This window comes from Equus asinus, chromosome 7 (assembly GCF_041296235.1).
Source record: "Equus asinus isolate D_3611 breed Donkey chromosome 7, EquAss-T2T_v2, whole genome shotgun sequence".
NCBI classification, from domain to species: Eukaryota; Metazoa; Chordata; class Mammalia; order Perissodactyla; family Equidae; genus Equus; species Equus asinus.
Window position 1 is genome coordinate 64,270,420 of NC_091796.1, and position 21,692 is coordinate 64,292,111.

The following is a 21,692-nucleotide window of genomic DNA, read 5'->3' on the forward strand; positions in this document are numbered from 1 at the left end:
AAATTACTTTACTTACAAGTAAAACAGAGATAATGCCACCAAAATCACAGGGGTTCTGTGAGGATCAAATGAAAGATAATTTACATATTAAATAGTTATCACTAATTGAATACATGTAATTATTGGCCATGCTCACACTGAGATGCTCACAATTCAAGAAGCTTGTAGAAACTAAGGAAAACTGAGCCTGTTTCCTCCTCAGTAAAATGAACATTCTATCTAATGCTCACCACACTCTGCAGGAGAGGAGCATCTGTGAAGCACCGAGCACAGAGTTTGACATCCCAAAGGTGTCACGTATTGAGATATATCCGGACCTGTTGCTATTTATTATGGACCCAAGATGCAACTGATCATATTTTTCAGTATTTGGTCCAATAATTAACTAAAGTGCTGACAAATCATAAAAGCAGGTAAACTAGATTATTTAATATTTCTTTTAAAAATTAACTTCACATTACTTTTTATGTGCATATGGCACTCAGTGGACTTCTCTACAGATCACCAGACTCTCTATGTATCTACTCTGTACTTTCTTAGCATTTCATCTCATCAACTTCTTGGAACTCCTCAGATGTTTTTGTTTTAATTAAACTGTTTGGGTGTAGACAACTAAAACCTGTTTTTCAAGTCCCTCATTCAAAACACAATCACTTCACAGACACAAGAGAGCACACAGTGTACGATTCCACTCTTACAGGCATTCAATAGGCAACACTAATCTGTAGTGACAGAGGGACACTGTGGGATACTGAGTGGGAAAAAGCATGTGGGAGGCCTTCGGGGGTGCGAGGATCATGTTCTGGGTGGTTACAAGACATACAGATCTGTAAATATTCATCTGTAATTTAAAATGTGTTCATTTTACCGTACTGTCAATATCATTCTTTCTTCTTAGACTGCCTTTTCTTCCCATCAAAATCCTAGCCACTGGAACTTAAAAGCTTCATTCGCAAACTTACTTCTCCAGCCCATAAACTGAATATACCTATTTGGAATTGTCTTGTCTTCTGAATTCCTGTAACATTAGTTTCTACAACATTCACTTAGCATTTATATATTACCTCCTTAAGTACAGTAACTGTGTTTTTCAACTACCCTATAGACTACTTAAGAGTAAGGACTGTCTTATTTTTTGCTATCTCCCAAATGCTATCAGTTCATGAAGAGTGACATAAAAGTTACAAGGTACGTGACCTTAGATTTTCCTCACCTTACTGTACCATAATTTCATCATCCTTAAAATATGAGTAATAACATAATCCACTTCAATGGGTTATAGTGAGAATTAAATGAGGTTTCATGGGTAAAGGGTATGAAATAGTTCTGGGCATAAGTAAGCACTATATTAATTATTTGCTTTCATTATTATCATCACCACCCCAGAATTTAAAAACCAGGAAGGAACTGAACTAGTCAAATCAGTTTACATATTTGCTTGAGGGATTCATCCTAAGAAATGGACTTATAAACTGTGGCCAATGGAAACACGGCAAGCTGTATGGCCAGTCCATGTCTACGCTCAGGACTAAAGAACTATGTAATCTAATTACTTAGCCATCTAGCTACCCAAAAGGCAGCGCCTAGGTGCCTGCCGGATGCCATATGCTGAGTTAGGTTCTGGTAACAAAAAGGCGAGAGATAGTCCTGTCACGCAGGGAGCTCACAATTATTAGGGGAGAACACGCAGTATAACACCAAACACAGAAATGTCTGATGACTTACGACAGAAGGATATCTAATTCAGGTTGGGGAGGTAATGGGAGGAAATCTGAGAAGGCTTCTTAAAGTAGCACACCTTAAAGGGAAAAGGTAGAGAGGCAAAGGGATGGGCATATGCAAAGCACAGAGAAGGTTTAAGTAACCTGACAGAAGTAATAACGCCTTAACTCAATAATGGTGGTTTCCATAGCATACAGAAAAAAGGAACTAAATTAAGGACGTCCAATGTCTGCAAAGCAAAGCAATGAACTCAGTTAAGGTACTGCCCCTTTCTGACTTGTCCTGAGCAGAGAACCTGTCTTCCTTTTTACTGATTCAATGATGAACACCTGACATAATGATTTGCACATGACAGACTCTGGTGGTAATTTTTTGATCGAGGGGAAAGATACTGAAGGGGCGTTTTTTTCAACTTGACCCCTCTCCTCAGCTTCATAATCCATCTATCCACTATCAAAAAGACCCAGGCATACAGCCCATGGTTCTCCCATTGAGCCCCTGCTTAGTCAAAGTCTCACCTGATCCAGGAGTGATGAGAGGCCCCTCTAATTCAAGTGCCTCATCTTCAGACTGGTCATCTAGCTTTTTCTTTTTTTTCTTTGTTGGATCTCTGGGTTTTTTCAATAGAGAGAGTTCTTCAGGGTGTCTGATATCTGTTAAAATAAGAAAAATTATTTTACTAGAATAATGGAAAATTTAAACACTTTACACTTGGTAAAGTCGTCTACTAATCCACTTTCAGATATAAATTTGTAATTTCCTTCTGTGTATGTGTATTTGTATTTGGGCAGATATTAATGCCATGCAGAAGACTGAAGTATGACACTTTTAAAAATAATCTACCAAAGCACTCTGAATTCATAACTATCTAATAAATGCAGTGATCTCAAAGTGGAGAGATAACAATTGACAACTGACAGAAAGAAATTCTTAGAATTCTTATTTATATATTTTTTATCTAAAACCATAATATGAAATTGAGTATTCTAGGACTGTTCTCATTTCCATATAAATTTTACAACCAACATGTCAACTTGTACAAAAGAGCAAGTTGGAACTTTTACTGGGATTCCACTGGATCTTTAGCTCAATTTGGGGAGAGCTCACTTCTTAATTCTTGCAATTCACGGACATGGAGTGTAATATATATGATATATAATGTAAGGTAATATGTATTTATTTGGGTCACCTTTAATTCTTTTTTGTTACTTTCATTTAAGTATTTTGCCACTTAGCAGATGCCTCACATGAAAATGAAGAGGAGAAACAGAGAAACTTGTAGCCATTCAATACAATGCAGAAAGTTGGAATCAATTAAAATTTTGAGATTTAGTAATGATCTGAAAGCATTTGCAGTACATTTACTTCATGTATCATGTGGAACTTAGGACATACAGGATGAATGAGGGCTACCATGCAGTATAAAGCTCAAAGCAACTTTTAAAAAGAAGAATGAAGTTGGAGGACTTAACTACCTGATTTCAAGACATCAAAAAGCTACAGCAATCCAGACCGTACAACTACTGGCTCAATGATAAGACATCTCGATGAAGGGAACAGAAGAGAGGGCCCAGAAACAGAGCCACATATAGGTGGGCAATTATTCTGGACAAAGGTGCCACGGCAATTCAAGGGGAAAGGGAAATCTTTCCAACTCTAACAATGCTGAACAAGAGATTCATATAGTTTTAAAAAAAGAATATTAGCTCTTACTCAATATGCAAAAATTAATTCTGAATGGACCATGGACTAAAAGAAAATATAAGTAGATAAAGATTTCTTAGATAGGAAATACACACACACCACCAAAAAAATGCCCTTTATTAAAAACAAATAAAAGATCCTGCTGAGAAAAGAAAACGGCAAGCTACACAGACAAAATACTCGCAAAACATATTATGTGTATCTGACAAAGGACTTGTATCCAAAATATATAAAGCACCATACAACTCAATAATAAGCAGATCAAGGGGCTCAAGATTTGAACAAAGACTTCAACAGAGAATACATAATAACGGCCAAGAAGCACATGAAGAGATCTTCAATATTAGTGGTCAGGGGAATACAAATTAAAACCACGATACACCTATCAGAGTGGCCAACATTAACAAGCCTGATAATATCCAGTGTTGGTGAGGATGCAGAGGAACTGGAACTCTCATTCCTAGCTGGTGGGAATGTGAAATGAGACAATTTTTGAAAACAGTTTGGCAATTTCTTAAAACCTTAAATATATAAAATTCAGACATTCTAATCCTAGCTATTTACTCAACAAAGTGGAAAGCACATTTGTAATAGCTTTACTCATAAAAGCCAAAACTAGAAATAATCCAAATGGATAAACAAAATGTGGTATTTTCATAACAGTGGAATACTACTCACAATGGAACACAACTCATAAGTAAAAAGAAACCAACTACTGATAGATGCAATAACATGAATATATCTCAAGACCATTATACTAAGTGGAAGGAGCCCATTAGAAGAGGGTATATATTGTATGATTCCATTCATAAAATTCCAGAAAATGACAACAAATCTACAGTGACAGAGCAGATCAATGGGTGGGTGTCTAAATTTTGAGGGCTAACAAAAATGTTCTGTATCCTGATGGTGGTAGTTTCAAAGATGTAAACATTTGTGAAAACTCACCTAACCGTACACTTTAAATGGGCACGGTGTATTGCACATCAATTACACCAAAATAAAGTTAATTTAAAAATAAACAAGCATAAAGAGAGGGAGAGCCAAGAAAAAAGTAGCCAAAAGGAGAAGCACTAGGCCTATAAATCCTAAGTGTGGCAGCACAGCACTCAATGGCACGGTATGAGCAGAACAGACCACAACATATGCAAAGCACTGTGTAACCTGTGATGCGACAGACTAAGTTACAGGATCAAAGTTGCACATGCGGCATCTCGCACCTTCAGGAGCCCACGACTGAATCCAGTGTTATAAACTCAGGAAGTTTGTTGTTCGTAGGGGACCCGGCACTAGGATGGACCCTACTGCTGCAGAGCTGATGAGGCACAATTTGGCACAGAAACACACATGCAAACTACCTGGATTCAAATCTCAGCTCCACTATTCATTAGCCATGACTTTGGATAAGATACTCAGCCTGTCAGTGTCCGAGTTTCCTCAATGTAAAATGAGAAAAACAGAACCTCAGGAGGTCATTGTGAAAATTAAATGATTAATATGGGTAAAGTTCTTTGAACAGGGCCTGGCACATAACAAGTACTCCTTAAGTATTAGGTATTAATGTCTTTTCCTAATTTAAAAAATATACAATCATGGTAGAAATCTGAAAATGACAAAAAAGTATAAATAATTGAGTCATTTAAAACATGTTCTTGAAAAATAGAATATGACTTTATATACAGGTGATCACTTTAATAGACGTATAAAATTCTACTGTGTAACTATATCATAATTTAACCATTCTAATACTGAGCCCATTATAAACAATGGTTCTACAAACATCTATCTTTGCACAGATTTTTCCACATTTGTTTAGGAATTCACTGGAGTAGAAGTAAAATTAACTGGATCAGAGGTTATAATAATTTTAGGGCAGAAGTGGACCAAGATGGGCACATGTTATTTTTCAAAGCTTTGCTTATTTTAAAAACAGTATGATTATCTCCTTGTTTTAATTTAAATTTCTTTGATTACTAGTGATGATGTACAGTTCCTCGTGGATTTTTAACTACTTATATATATTTACTTCCTTTGCTAATTTTTCTATTAGAGTTCTTCAAATAAAAGTTAACTTGCGTGTAAAAATTAGCATGGTAGCAATCACTGCAAACCACACTGCACCTTCTTTTTTAAAGGAATTTATTTTAGGGGCCAGCCCCGTGGCCGAGTGGTTAAGTTTGTGTGCTCTGCTTCGGTGGCCCAGGGTTTTGCAAGTTCAGATCCTGGGCATGGACTTACACACTGCTCATCAAGCCATGCTGAGGTGGCATCCCACATAGCAGAGCCAGAAGGACCCACAACTAGGATACACAGCTATGCACTGGGATGCTTTGGGGGGGAGAAGAAGAAGAAGAAAAAAAAGAAGACTGGCAACAGATATTAGCTCAGGTGTCAATCTTTAAAAAAAACAAACTGCTAAAAAATTTTTATCTTATATACACCTTGTCCCATGTTTAAAAGAAACGGCCAAAAGAATCTTTTAATAACTATATGGGTTTTTTGTTTGTTTCTCTGTTGGATATTTGAATTTTACTATTAGGAACACTCTGGTACACATTAGGGTTTTGTTCTGTTCTGTATTTTATGGACTATTTTCTGGGGAATGTTCTTCTGAAACATGAGAATAGAATTACCAGGAAAACTATCCTGAATAGATTATGTTACCAGAGAGTAGGTAAACATAACTTCTATGAATTATTAATAAATTTGGGGTAAGTACATCTCAAGTACTAAATAGCAGAAATCATGTTAAAAATGAATGCATGGCCAGCCCCGTGGCCGAGTTAAGTTCGAGCACTGTGCTGCAGCAGCCCAGGGTTTCGCCAGTTAGGATCCTGGGCGCGGACATGGCACCGCTCATCAGGCCACGTTAGGTGGCACCCCACATGCCACAACTAGAGGGACCCACAACTAAAAAAAATATACAACTACGTACCAGGGAGCTTTGGGGAGAGAAAGGAAAAATAAAATCTTTAAAAAAAATAAAAATGAAAAAACATTCATTAAAAAAGAACTTTAAAAAAAAAAAAGAATGCTTGCTCCTTAAATTCTGTCACTTTCTTAAAAGCTTCCAGGCAAATATGATTTTTTTGTTTTTTATCTTTTTTTTTTGGTGAGGAAGAGTGGCCCTGAGCTAACATCTGTTGCCAATCTTCCTCTTCCCCCCTCCCCCCAAAACCACAACACATAGTTGTATATCCTAGTTGTAGGCCATTCTAGTTCTTCTATGTGGGAGGCCATCACAGCATGGCTTGATGAGCGGTGTGTAGTTCCACACGGAGGATCTGAACTGGTGAACCCTGGGCTGCCAAGGTACTGGGGATGAACTTAACCACTTGGTCACGGGGCCGGCTCCCCTGATTTCTTTTTTAAGTTAAAAATAGTACAGCAAATTCTTTAGCTAAAGTTACACAATGAAAATCAAAGATTTCCTTCACTGTTGTATAGTCAAGGTATAAAGACATTAACATACTTATTCTCAAATCTACCTTTTGGGGTTTGATGTATTTTGGGGGCTTTGATGCATTGCTATGATTCCATAGATTCAGAAACTCAGAAGATATTTCAAGTATATCTTTTGAGCCATATTTATCTAATTAACAGAACCGAATCATCATTTCCTAGGCTTTTAAAAGAAACAAGATTTAACATCTAATAGACCTAACAATTTAGGAGTTGCACTTTCAATTTTCAGTGTTCCCTCAGCTTTAAATGTTAACACTGCCATGTTGGGAGAAAAGAAAGGCATTAGAAAATTCTAAGCTTCTGAATAATCAGTTATCTACACCACTTCAGGATCAGTAGGGGCAGGGTGGTGGTGGTGATCTCTCTCCACCCATTTGTTCCTCCCAAGTCGATCATGTACTGGCACAGGGTGAAAAATCCAAAAAGCGTGGAAGGACCTAAAATGAATCATGCCTGGGAGAGAGGACGTGCTTCTATCACCTCACCCTCTATGGTCCAGTTGAGTGGGAGAGGGGAAAGCAAGCCATGTATACGTCCTTGAAAAGGCCTCCCAAATGTTTCTGGCACGTCCCTTCTGCTTGAGAACCACTGCACTACATGACTCATCCTTCGAGATTTTTGTTCCTAGGTCATTTCCTGTCCAGCTCACAAACCAGGCATTAATGTTACTAGAAGAATGAATACTGTTAACTAGCATTTTGGTCAGTCATAAGCAGATGAAGTAGTTCTTAACTAGACAGGCCCATGAGAATTGCCAGTGAGGTTAAAAATAATAATATTAAAAATACATGCTTGGGCCACACCCCCAGATACTCTTAGTGACTCAGGGCTTCCAACAGCTTGTTTTAAAAAAGCTCTAGTGATGGATGTTAACTAGACTTAATGTGGTGATCATTTCATAATATATACAAATATCAAATGATTATGTTGTACCCTGAAACTAACATAATGTTATATGTCAATTATATCTCAATTTTTAAAAAAAGCTCTATAGGTACTTCCGATTCCAACTTCTGGAGAACTAGTAGCTTAGGGAAAGGGGGGAGGGGAAAAGAGTGACATCTTATTTCTCTAATGTAGGTGGTTCTATTTTGGAACAGGGTAGCCACTGGCTACAAATGAAGTCTGTGAATAACTGGTTTTCATTTCATTACAATAACAAAAAAGTCAAGTAAACCTACCCTGTCACATAAGATGCTAATTATTTCACTGATACAGGAATTCAGGACCTACTGATTTACTCTGTGTCTTGTATCAAGAAAGAATTATACTAGTGCATTTAGGAATCAGAATCACATGTAGAAGTGTGGGCCTGGTGAAGAGCATAAATAATTAAACAAGGTTCATACTAAAATAATACTCCTAGAGGATTATAAGATATAAGAACTTGAAAATGGGTACACCAAAATACAATGCTATCTTTCATTTAGGCTAAATTTTACAGTTCACTAATAAGGATAAACTAGCATTTATGAGTCCCCACTCAAATCCAGCAGTGATCCAGGACCTCTTTATAACAGAAAGATACACCATACAGCAATGAAATTTAATGTTCAAAATCAAAATAACGTTGATTTTGACAAATCTAGTAGAAGACAGACTACATTAACAATATATGTGTGTGTATATATATACCTCAAAAACTATGGGGGTGAGAAAGTAGGAAACTGAGGGGCAGAGAAGGGTTCTCAGGTAAGATAATCAGATTTTAGCTTAAAAATAAATTTTTCTTGAGAGTTTCTGGTTAAACATGTATATTGAGCTTGTACATTAATTTTCACTCCTTCCCAAAATCATACAAAAAATAAAGAAACAGGGGCCAGCCCCTTGGCTGAGTGGTTAAGTTCACGTGCTGTCCTTTGGTGGCCCAGGGTTTCACCGGTTCAGATCCTGAGCGGGGACATGGCACCGCTTGTCGGGCCACGTTGAGGCAGCGTCCCACATGCCACAACTAGAAGGACCCACAACTGAGAATATACAACTATGTACCGGGGGGCTTTGGCAGAAAAAGGAAAAATAAAATCTTTAAAAAAAAAAAAATCCCACAGAAGAAAGAGAAAGTCAAGTAAGAGGATCAATCCAATCACAAGGCCTGACTAATCACTAGTAGTAGAGAAAACGAGGGAGGAAGTGGGTGCATCACTATGAAATTTCAAAATGGAAGGGAAAAGAAAAGATCCTAAAAATTTCCAGAGAGAGACAGCAGTCTACAAAGAAGGGTTGAAAATAAAAATTAAGAACGCTATCAGGACTGTTAATAGCAACACTGGAAGCTAAAACACTGGAAGCTAAAATGACTTCCCAATTCTGAGGGAAAATAATTTTCAACTCAACAATTCTATTAAAGGGCAAAATAAAGACATTTTCAAATACAATATCTCAAAAATTGACACCCCATTCACCTTTTTCTTAGTATGCTGATGGGAGGACACAGTCCACCAAAATAAGGAAGCAAATTGACACTAAGGAAAATGCAAGGATCGGACATGAGAGAGAAGACATTTTCCTTGGACAATGGGGAAGGAATGCCTGTATACTGTGGTCTTTCCATCCACTTGACAGGAGCAGGAGTGTGTGTAGGAAGAAAAAAGGGGGGAGGAAGGAGATTATTATCGGATAACATATTTGATCATGAAAACTATAGGGAAGGTAGAATGAAGAAGAATCAGTGACAGACACAGGTTGAAAACTAAGCAAAGGATAAACAAAAAGGCATATGAGATAGGAAAGGTAAAAATATATACTCACGTTCAACAGGTAAGAATGTTTACCTTGTTAAAATAATGTAGACAACAATAATGATTTAGCCAAAAGTTATGACAGTTATAATGAAGGGAAAAAGAAAAAGTTGAGTAAAAAGAAGTGAACAGATATCTAAAACTGATAAATCAAGAAATAACAGTACAAGCACATTATTTAGAATCATGGAACTAAAAGTCAGAAACACTAGAAGAGTAGAAAGTGGTAAGAATGTGATGAGAGGCTGAGGAGAAACAGGACACAAAAGTGGTTTTATTTTATAAGCCTCTTTAACTTTAACTCTGCATCTATTGCTATGATAAAAAAATAATTTCAAAATCTGTTTACTGTGTAAAGAATGTATTGGAAGGAATTGGAATGGATAAAGGAGACTGTTTGGGAGGCTGATGGAACAGTCCAGGGGAGAGATGGTGGCAGTGTGGTCTAATGGAGCAGTAGGGGTGGTAGAGACAGAAAGATGTGAAAAGATTCAAGACGTATCCTGGGGGTAAAATGAACCCTTCTGGGTGGCTGATAAGACGTGCAGGTAAGGAGGAGAGTGGTGCTAAGGCTGACTCCCCAGTTTCTGGTATGTGTATCTGGGATGGTGGTGCCTTTTACTGCTATGGAGACTTATGAGGGACGCAGTGTGGAGGTGGGAGCACCGGGATTTGGGAACAAATACCATGAGCTCAGTTTTGAACATGTTCAATTTGAAATTACTTTGAAGGAAAAGCTTTTATTAATGTAAATAATGATTCGATGAGCAAATGATGGCTTTCTAAAAAAGGTCTAAGGTTAGAAGAAAATCAAGGACAAATTACGAATGGAGGGCCTCAACTAAGAGGAAGTACCAGGAACTTGATTTACCCTCCTGCTTTATTTAAACAACAAGAAAGGAAAGGAAATGAAAGGTTTTCAGACACTAGACAACAAGGAACAGAGGAGAGAATAGAAAAAAATATGATGAGACTTTTGGGGGTACCAACTTACTGCCTAGAAATAGTTCAGGGCAGGGAGTGGCCAAGAGAGGCAGGTCTTGCTGCGCTGAGAGATCTGAGATGCAATTCAGAGGGGCCAAGATGGCTAGAATTCGTGGGTCAGAGGACAAGGGAGAAGAGAGCTCCACAGACAGCTGTGGAGATTTGCAGTTAGCTGCTGGAGTCTGGCTGAATACTAAGGTCTCCTAATACACAGGGCATTCAGAAGAATCCCCAGAAGGAAATTAGCCCCAGAATAATGGTAGCTCTGGTCCTACCCTAACAAAACTTAAAAACAGGTATCAAAAGGATCCAACTGATTCCAAGTAATCTGACTGCTGACCAGAAAAAAAGCCACCACCACCACCACCAAGGTAAACTTAATCAAGTCCAGCATTCGATCCAAAATTACCAGGCAAAAAAGAGGCAGGAAAATAGACACATTACTAAGAGTAAAGGGAAAAAAAGAAAGTAACAGAAGCAGAAATAACTGTGATGAATCAGTAATCAGATATTAAAATAGGTATTATAAATATACTCTATGTTTAAGAAAGCAAAAGAAAACATAACGAGGAGAAAAATGAAAGATTTATGTATTTTTAAAAGGCCCAACTCAAACTTCTGGTGATGAAAAATACATTTCTTATGAAAAATACCCTGGGTGGGATTAAAGCAAATTAGCAGAAGAAAGATCAATGAACTTGAAGACATAGCGATCCAAAGCGACACTATCCAAAGGGAAGCAAGAGAATATAAACTGAAACAGAAATAGAGCGCCAGTGACCTGTGGAACAATAACAATCGATCTAACAAACATGAAACTAGCATCCCACAAAGGATGAGAAGTGTAGGAAAGGACACCAAAAACTAACTGAAGAACTAATGGTTGAAAATTATCCAGATTTGATGAAAATCATAAACACACAGATCTAAGAAAAACAATGAACCTAGAACAGAATAAACCTAAAGAAAACTATGCCAGGACACATCAGAATTAAACTGCTAAAAACCAAGATAAAGATAAATTCCTAAATGTAACAGAGAAAACAGACAGAGAAACAAATAAAAGACCAATAACAGACTTCTCTGAAATTAAGCAAAGCAGAAGAAAACAGAAAGACACCTGACAATTACTGGAGGAGGAAAACATATCTAGAGTTCTTCAACCAGCTGCAGTATCTTTCAAAAATCAAGGCAGAACTGAGACTGCTGTAGACAAACAAAAGGTGAAAAACGTCACCATTATAAAAAGAGGGTCATGGGATGTTCTTTAGATAGAAGAAAAAAGATACCATATGGAAAGACTCCTCACAAAGAACACTAAAAAATGGTAAATGTGTGTGCAATTACAAAAGACCATTTTCCTTATTTTCTAATACTTTTAAAAAGAGAGTTATTGTCTAAGGGGAAAATAATAACATATTGTGAGTTTAGTATATTTGAAAGTAAACCATAAAACAATAACACAAAGGAGAGAAACAGGGAAACAACTATTCTGTTGTAAGATTGTTATACTATGTATGAAATGGTATATTGTTGAACATAGACTGTGAATAAGTTAAAGTCACACATTGTAAATCCTAGAGTAACCACTAAAACGACAAAATAAAAGTGGCAATAGCTAGTAAGTCACAAGTGGAGATAAGCGTAATCAATATAAACCCCCCTCAATCCAAAAGAAAAGGAAAAAGAAAAAAAATAGAACAAACAGAAAATAAAAAATAAATACCATACAAAAAACAAACACCAAGATGCTAGTTTTAAACCCAACCACATTGATAATCACATTAAATATAAATGGCCCAGTTTATAAAAGGGCAGGGATTGTCAGAATAAATTTTAAAAGCCCTTGCTACATGCTGCTTACAAGAAACCTAGTTTAAATACAGATTAAAATAAACAGTACAGAAAAAGATACACTATGCTAATACTAATCAAAAGATAGCTATAGTATTATTTTAATACCAGACAAGGTATATTTCAAAGCAAAAAAGATTATCAGGGATCTAGAGGGTCATCTCATAGTGACAGAGTAAATTCTTCAAGAGGACATAACAATCTAAATCCTACTAAGAATATGTGCACATACTACTAAGAATACTCCAATAAAACTGATACAAGTGAAAGGAGGAAGAACAAAACAACAATTACAGTTGAAAATTTTAACATCCTTCTCTAAACCAACCAATTGACCTATCATTTATAGAACATTCCCACCCAATGACAATATAATATACATTCTTTTCACATGCACATCAAGGTTTGTGTTCTTGGGATAAAACTCACTTGATCATGATGTGTTTAATCTTTCTTATATATTGCTAGATTCAATTTGCTAAAATTTTGTTACAGAGTTTTTTGTCTACCAACAAAAATATAAAGAGATCATAAACTAGTCTTCATCAAAATTAAAACTTTTGTTCTTGAAAAGACACTTAATGAAATAAAAAGGTAAGCCATAGACAGTGAGAAAATATTTGCAAAATACATATCCAATAAATTTTCCATATCCAGAATAAGCAAAAAAGAAAAAAGAAAAAAAGAAAAAAATGCTTACAACTCAATAAGGTGACAACAACCTAATTCTTTTTTAAAAAAGGGAGGCAAAAGATTCAAACAGACACTTTACCAAAGAAGATACATTGGTGGCAATTAAGCACATGAAAAGATGTTCAACATCATTAGTCATTAGGGTATTGCAAAATGAAGCCACAAGGAGATATCACCCCAGATCCACTAGAACCGCCAAACTAGACAATGTTGCAAGTAGTTTACATGATTCTCCATTTCCTTTTCATCTTTACAGAAAAAGTAATCTTCACTGTTACTCCTAAAACAAACTTTTGTATTAAAAAAAATTTTTAAACACAACTGAGCTTCAGTTAATTTGAGTTCTGTTCCACTACCAGTGTGTGCTTCTCTTCCCTAGCAAATAGAGCTATTTCTAAGATACAACAAAAATAATTTAGAAGGGGAAGAGGAGACGGGTAGAATCAGCAGTCGAAAGAAATAAGAGTCTATCACAAAATGGACTGTCTCATCTACGAGATTTTTATATAAACCTAATGGTAACCACTAAAAAAAAAGTTAGAACAGAGACATATATGATAAACAATGAGAAAATGAAGAAAACCACCGTAGAAAACTACCTAATCAAACTGGTAGTCCAAAACAGACAGGATGAGAAACAAAGGATATGCAGAAGAACTGGACAACGAGCGGTAAGATGGCAGTATTAAGTCCTCATATATCAATAATCACTCTAAATGTAAACAGATTGAATTCTCCAATCAAAAGACATAGAGTGGCAGGATGGATTAAAGAACAGACCCACCAAGATGCTGCCTCCAGGAAACACATCTCAGCTCTAAACACAAACACAGGGTTAGAGTGACGGGATGGAAGATGATACTGCAAGCTAACAGCAAACAAAAGAAAGCAGGTGTTGCCATACTTATATCAGACAAAGCAGACTTTAAGCCAAATAGAGATTCTTCTTCAGAATTTATGTTCTCTGGAGTAGAAAATAAAGAGAAAAAATGTGAATGAATTAGTATATGTATAGCACTACCCAAATTATAGGTCATATTGATGATATGAAATGGCAGCAAGCTCTAAACACAGAATATATTCTTTTATAGTAGCTCTACATAATTTGTCAATCAAACTTGGGGAGAATTTCCATTTCCTTTTAATAAGGCTCTTCATTTGTAAAACCTGCATGTCAGAACACGTTACATGAAAGAACTTAGCATGCTTTGCCAACAGTGTTTCTTTCAAAAAGGAAAGGAAAACATAACTAAAAACATCACTTAAAATCATTACACAGAAGCATTTTCTTAAGAGTTAAAATTGTAAAAGGAAAACAAGATAATTTTTACCAAACAAAAAACATAAAAAGCCATCTGCCAAAACTCACATAAGAAGAAATACACAATCTGAATAGGCCTATATCTATTAAAGAAATTGAATCAATAATTAATAATCTTCCAAAACAGAAAGCACTAGGCCCACATGGGTTCACTGGTAAATTCTACCAAACATTTTTTTTGTAGTTTTATTGAGATATAATTGACATACAGCACTGTGTTAAGTTTAAAGTGTACAGCATAATGACTGGACTTAGATATACTGTCAAGTGATTACCACAATAAGTTTAGTTAACTAACATGCACCATCTCATATAGATATAAGAAAATGTTCTTCTCCCTTGTGATGATAACTCTTAGGATTTACTCTAACAACCTTCCTATATATCATACGGCAGTGTTAGCTATAGTCATCATGTTGTACATCATATCCCCAGTATTTATCTTATAACTGTATGTTTGTACCTTTTGATTGCGTTTACCCAATTTCTCTACTCCCCACTGCTTGCCTCTGTTAACCACAAATCTGATCTCTCTTTCTGTGAGTTTGGTTTTTTGTTTGTTTTGCTTTGGTTTTTAGATTCCATATATAAGTGAAATCACACAGCATTTGTCTTTTTCTGACTATTTCACTTAGCAAAATGCCCTCAAGATCCAACCACATTGTTGCAAATGGCAGATTTCCTTGTTTTTCATGGCTGGATAATATTCCACTGTATATACATACCACAACCTCTTTGTCCATTCACCTGTTGATGGACACTTAGGTTGTTTCCACGTGTTAGCTACCATAAATCATGCTGCTATGAACATGGGGGTGCAGTATCTCTTTGACACAGTGTTTCTGTTTCCTTTGGATATATTCCCAGAAGAGGAACTGCCGGATCATATGGTAGTTCTATTTTTAACTTTCTGAGGAAACTTCAAACTGGTTTCCACAGTGGCTGTACCAGTTTACAATACCACCGAGAGTATACGAGAGTTCCTTTTTCTCCACACCCTCGCCAGAATTCATCTCTTATCTTTTTGATCATCGCTATTCTAATAGATATGAGGGGATATCTCATTGTGGTTTTGATTTGTATTTCCCTAGTGATTAGTGATTTTGAGTGCTTTTTCATATACTGTTGACCATCTGTATATCTTCTTTGGGAAAACGTCTATTCAGGTCCTCTGCCCATTTTTTAATTGGATTATTTGGTTTTCAGTTACTGAGTTGTATGAGTTCTTTATATATTTTGGATATTAACTCCTTATCAGACATACGATTTGTAAATCCTTTTGCCTATTCCATACGTTTTCATTTTGTTGACTGTTTTTTTTTTGCTGTGCACAATTTCTTGGTTTCATCTAATCCCACTTGTTTATTCTTGCTTGTGCTTTAGATGTTATATCCAAAACATCATTGCCAAGACCCACGTTAAGAGCTTTTTTCCTATCTACCAAACATTTAAGGAAGAAATTACACTAATTCTCTACAATCTCTTTCAGAAGACAGAAGCAAAGGCAATACTTCCTAATTCATTATATGAGGCCAGCCTTACTCTAATACTAAAACCAAATGAAGACATTATAAGAAAACAAAACTATAGACAATATATATCGTGAACATACATGCAAAAATCTCGAACAAAATATTAGCAAATCGAATGCAATAATGTATAAAGAAAATTATACACTGTGACCAAGTAAGATGTATACCAAGTATGCAAGGGTAGTTCAACATCCAAAAATCAGCATAATTTATTACATCAAAAGGCTATAAAGAAAAGTCACATGATCATATCAACAGATGTAAAAAAAACCATGACAAAAATCCAACATTCATTCAAGTGTTGGATTCATTCATTCATAAAAACTCAATAAACTAGAATAAAGGGGAACTTCCTCAACTTGACAAAGAATATCTACAAAAAACCTTCAGGTGAAAATACACTTACTGGTGAGAAACTTGAGGTTTTCCCATTAAGACCAGGAACAAGGCAAGAATGTCCCCTCTCACCATTGCTTTTCAACATGGTACTAGAAGTTCTAGCTAACGCGAGAAAAGTAAATAAAAGGTATACAGATTGGTAAGGAAGAAAACTGTCTTTACTCGCAGAGGACATGATCATCTCTCAGAAAATATGGAAGTATCGACAAAAACTCCTGGGATAAATAAATGATTATAGCAAGGTTGGATACTAGGTTAATATATAAAAGTAAGTTGCTTTTCTATATACCAGCAATGAACAAACAGAATTTGAAATATAAAACACAATACTATTTACATTAGCACCAAAAACAAAAAATAAACAAAAAGAAATACTTAGGTATAAATCTAACAAAATATGTGTAAGATCTATATGAAGAAAACTACAAAACTGTGATGAAAGAAATCAAAGAAATAAATAAATGGAGAGATGTTCCATGTTTACGGACAAGAACACCCAATACTGACAAAATGTCAATTCTTCTCGATTTAATCTACAAATTGAATGCAATCCCAATCAAAATCCCAGCAAGTTATATTTTATGGATATTGACAAACTAATTCTAAAGTTCATATGGAAAGGCAAAAGACCCAGAACAGCCAACACAATGTTGAAAGAGAAGAACAAAGTTGGAGGACTGACACTACCTGACTTCAATACTTGCTATAAAGCTACAGTAATCAACAGAGAGTGTTATTGGCAAAAGAACAGCAAACAGATCAATGGAACAGAATATAGAGCCCAGAATAGACCTACATAAATACAGTCAACTGATCTTGTCAAAGGAGCAAACGCAATACGATGGAAAAAAGATAATTTTCAAAAAATGATGCTAGACTTATATGACAAGAAATAACGTACAACTGGAACTTCACAATGATGTAAACTGTTATGAACTCAATTGAAAAAAGAAAGGCGCTAGGACAACTGGACATCCACATGCCAAAAAATGAATCTAGACACAGACCTTACACCCTTCACAAAAATTAACTCAAATGGATCATAGACTTACATGTAAAATTATAAAACCCCCAGAAGATAACACAGGAAAAAATACAGATGACCTTGGGTTTGGCAATGACTTTTTTGATACAACAAACACATGATCCATTAAAGAAATAACGGATAAGCTAGACTTCATTAACATTAAAAATTTCTGCTCTGTGAAAGAACTGTCAAAGAGAATGAAAAGACAAGCCACAGCCTAGGATAAAATACTTGCAAAAGACATGTTTGATAAAGGATTGTTATCCAAAATAAACAAAGAACTCTTAAAATAAACAATAAGAAAACAACCTGATTAAAAAATAGGCCAAAGACCTTAACAGACACCTTATCAAAGAAGATGTACAGATGGCAACTGAGCATATGTAAAGATGCGCCACATCATATGTTATCAGGGAAATGCAAATTAAAACAACGACATACTACTACGCATCTATTACAATGGCTGGCCACAACCCAGAACACTGATAACAACAAATGCTGGTGTATATACTTTCTGTTCAGTTTTGCTGTGAACCTAAAACTGCTCTGAAAAATAAAGTTTATTATTTAAAAAAAAAATAGACAAACGATATCAATTCAAAAAAGAAACAGATGGCCAATAAAGACATAAAAATATACGTGACTTTATAAACTAAAATGAAATACTGTATTTTTCCACTCAGAGAAGCAAACACCAAAAACTGGCCATATTCAAGTGTTAGTGACAATTTGGGACAATGGGCTTTTTTTTTTTTTTTTTTAAAGATTTTATTTTCTCCTTTTTCTCCCCAAAGCCCCCCGGTGCATAGTTGTATATTCTTCGTTGTGGGTCCTTCTAGTTGTGGCATGTGGGATGCTGCCTCAGGGTGGTTTGATGAGCAGTGCCATGTCTGCGCCCAGGATTCAAACCAACGAAACACTGGGCCGCCTGCAGCGGAGCGCATGAACTTAACCACTCGGCCACGGGGCCAGCCCCTGGGGCAACGGGCTTTTATACATTGCCAGCTGGAATGTAAACTTGGGAGAGCAATTTGACAGTACTCTGAAATAAATTATGTGTACACTTAAAACACTTTCTACTTTCTACTTCTACGTAAACACTCGAGAAAACTACACAGCAATGGCAGCAACATATATTGTTTATGGATATATACACACACACAGATATAGATACATGCGTGTGTGTATTTATGTATTTTTAAAAGTACTGGAAGGATACACACTAAACTTATGACAGTAGTTGCTTTGTGAAGGCAAATTAGGAGAACGTAACCCAAGAACTTTCCCTATACTATTTAGACTTAGAAAAACTTTGGTAAAATGATAAAATATCAGCTATTAATTCTAGATAATAGGAATTAGGTAATTAATTATATAATTTCTTGTACTTTAAAAAATTTTCTCTTAAAAATTCAACTAAACATAAAAAACATTATAATTTCAGAGTCTTTAGATCAAAACAGTAACGTCCTGTATCTCCCCCAAATCTATGGTACAAGAAAGTTAGGTACCAGTAATAATGACAATAGTTCCTACTTTCTCTGATGGCTGAATACTTCCTGTCATATGACATAACTGGGTCAGCCAAAAGTAATCCAGATGTCATTTCAGAAAGCATAACCATTTCAGAAAGAACTACCATAAGAGTGTTCAAATTGCAGATTGGTTAAGGAAGACAACACTCATGATCATTTCCTTAGGAGCTGTGTCAGGCCTTCACTGGAGGAAGAGATACAATCTGCCTCAATCACTAAAATCAAATAGTGACATGTGAAGGAAACACTGCAAAAGCCAAATCCCTCTGAAAATAATGCCTGTTCTCTTCTCCTTCCCATAAAAACAAATTAAGTGATCAGAATAAAGTATTATAGAATAATAAATACCTGATATACTTCTAATAAGGAAAGAATCTCTACTAGATTCCTCCTGTTCCACTTTAACTCAACATTTCTTTATCTTAAGTAATATAAAAACTTAAAAAAAAAAGCAAAAATTTCACATACACATACATACACAGATAGCAACTCGAAGCTTATCCTTGAGATAAGCTACACGTTAGTCGTCAGTTACATATACATCACACAATTCCTACTTTCATGAAGAATCTGCCTAATACTTACTGAAAGTCTTACAGATGTCAGAAACAGCTTTGAAGACTCTATCAGAGAAATTCACTTTCACCTTCACATACTTCATGTTGGGAAGCTGCAGGCGAAGAAGTTTGTGCTGGGGGGTGAACTGAAGCTTTGCATCTGCCTGAATGCCATACTTATCCAGCGTCCAATGTGTCTTAAGAAGCCAAGTTCTTTTCTTTTCCCACCAGAGAGCATGGTCAGACCAATCTTTCTTCACATCTATTAGAAAAACAAACAAAATACTTAAAAATCACCAAGATTACTTTGAGAGAAATTACAAGCAGAAAACTAAATAAATGAGTATTTAATACAAACAATTAAATACTAAGTGCCTGTTTTGTGACAGGTACAAAAGAAATACTAAACAGCTAAGAAAACACACTCTCTGCCCTTGAAAGTCAGTATACAAGGTAGCTGAGGCAGAATACACAGGGTAACTAATAATGCTTAAATCAGGTACAACGTGGGACACACGGATGACAGAGAGAGTAAATACTATCTGTACTCATTCAGGGAACACAGAGAACCCCGGAGACTGGCATGGGAAGGATTAATAATGAAGTGGAGTTGGTGGGTTCTGAGACCAGCCTTGAGGAATGGACAATACTCTGATGATAAAGGAGGTGAGAAGGCTGACATTGTGAGGCCACAGAAGCGTGCTGAGGAGGGTAAGGAGTAGTGAAAAATAAGATGGGGAACCAAAGTGCACACACCTACACTCCTAACTGAAGAAGAGAGCACAGAAAAGCACACCTCCATGAGGAATACTCTATAACCTAAGAGAAAACACACACAAACTACATCCCAACCACACATGCTGTCCAAAATCCATTCCAAGAAAAGTAACTTACAAAGTCACACTGTCCAACTTTCCCTCCCAATATATTTTGGTACAAGTATAACAAAAAACATTAGTATCTGTTAAACTGTCTTTAACAGCCTTATGCAATTAAATTAAATGAAACCAAATAATGAAAAGAAAGCAGTTTACAAAAGATTTGGCTACCCCCAGATAAGGTACATCATAACAATAAGCTTGCAAAATAAAATCCCACTTCATCTCATTTTTAAGATAGTAATAAAAGGGACTTTGTAGATCAATTATATGTTAAACTAAGAACCAAAAAATGGGGATATGATATTTCAAAAAAGAATAATTGCCAAAACAAAGCCTTCCAAGGGAAGAAAAAACCCTGGAGAACAATGTTCTTGCAAATAAAAACAAAAACTATTATCATGATTCTGATATGAAGCTCATTTTAATACAGCTTTAAAATGAACTGATCAACTTTAAGAAGATAATTTCAAAGTATATACTAATCTGGAACATTTTTTTAACACAACTTGTCTACCTGAAAGCCCCAGGTAGTAAAAAATCAAATTTCCACATTGATTATGTGCCTAGAAACACATTCTATAATGGTGAAATTGACTTGATATAACTGAACTTCTCTTCACTATGGAAGAGACACAAGTGGAAAAAGACTTTCAATTCCCCAGACATTAAAAAAGCATTTCAATCAGTAACTATTCAATGGGAGAACTGTAGTTACTCGTGATGATACTGCAATTTTGAAATTTTAATGTTTGTTTTGGAAAAGCCCAGTCAATCATGTTATTTGAAGTGTGGCTCCAGAAATACACTTAACTGCTATTTTACAACTACTCACCTAATTGTGACACAATGTATATAGTACCCTGCATCTTAAATTACTTTCCAGCACAGAATTTGTCAACTAAGTTTTAGAAATAGCAAATCTGGCGGCCAGCCCGGTGGCGCAGCAGTTAAGTTTGCACATTCCGCTTCTCCACGGCCTGGGGTTCGCTGGTTCAGATCCCAGGTGCGGACATGGCACCGTTTGGCAAAAGCCATGCTGTGGCAGGTGTCCCACATATAAAGCAGAGGAAGATGGGCATGGATGTTAGCTCAGGGCCAGTCTTCCTCAGCAAAAAGAGGAGGACTGGCAGTAGTTAGCTCAGGGCTAATATTCTTCAAAAAAAAAAAAAAAAAAAAAGAAAGAAAAAGAAATAGCAAACCTGTTCCAGCTTACAGAAGACAACCAAGGTTGAGACCTTTTCATATACTATGAAATAAATGGTCACACATGTTACAGATAG

At 36.0% G+C, this 21,692-nt stretch overlaps 1 protein-coding gene across 6 annotated transcripts in view; it reads right to left on the bottom strand.

The window, feature by feature from the left end:
* The window catches only part of FERMT2 (FERM domain containing kindlin 2), a 73,974-nt gene that overhangs the window by 26,120 nt on the left and 26,162 nt on the right, over window positions 1-21,692 (bottom strand). For all 6 annotated transcript variants that reach the window (XM_070513647.1, XM_070513646.1, XM_070513644.1 and 3 more), the window contains exons 3-4: window positions 19,560-19,793; window positions 2,241-2,375 (exon numbers count right to left, since the gene is read on the bottom strand). In XM_070513647.1, the coding sequence (XP_070369748.1) occupies window positions 2,241-2,375; window positions 19,560-19,793 (369 nt within the window). The remainder of the gene's footprint in view (window positions 1-2,240; window positions 2,376-19,559; window positions 19,794-21,692) is intronic.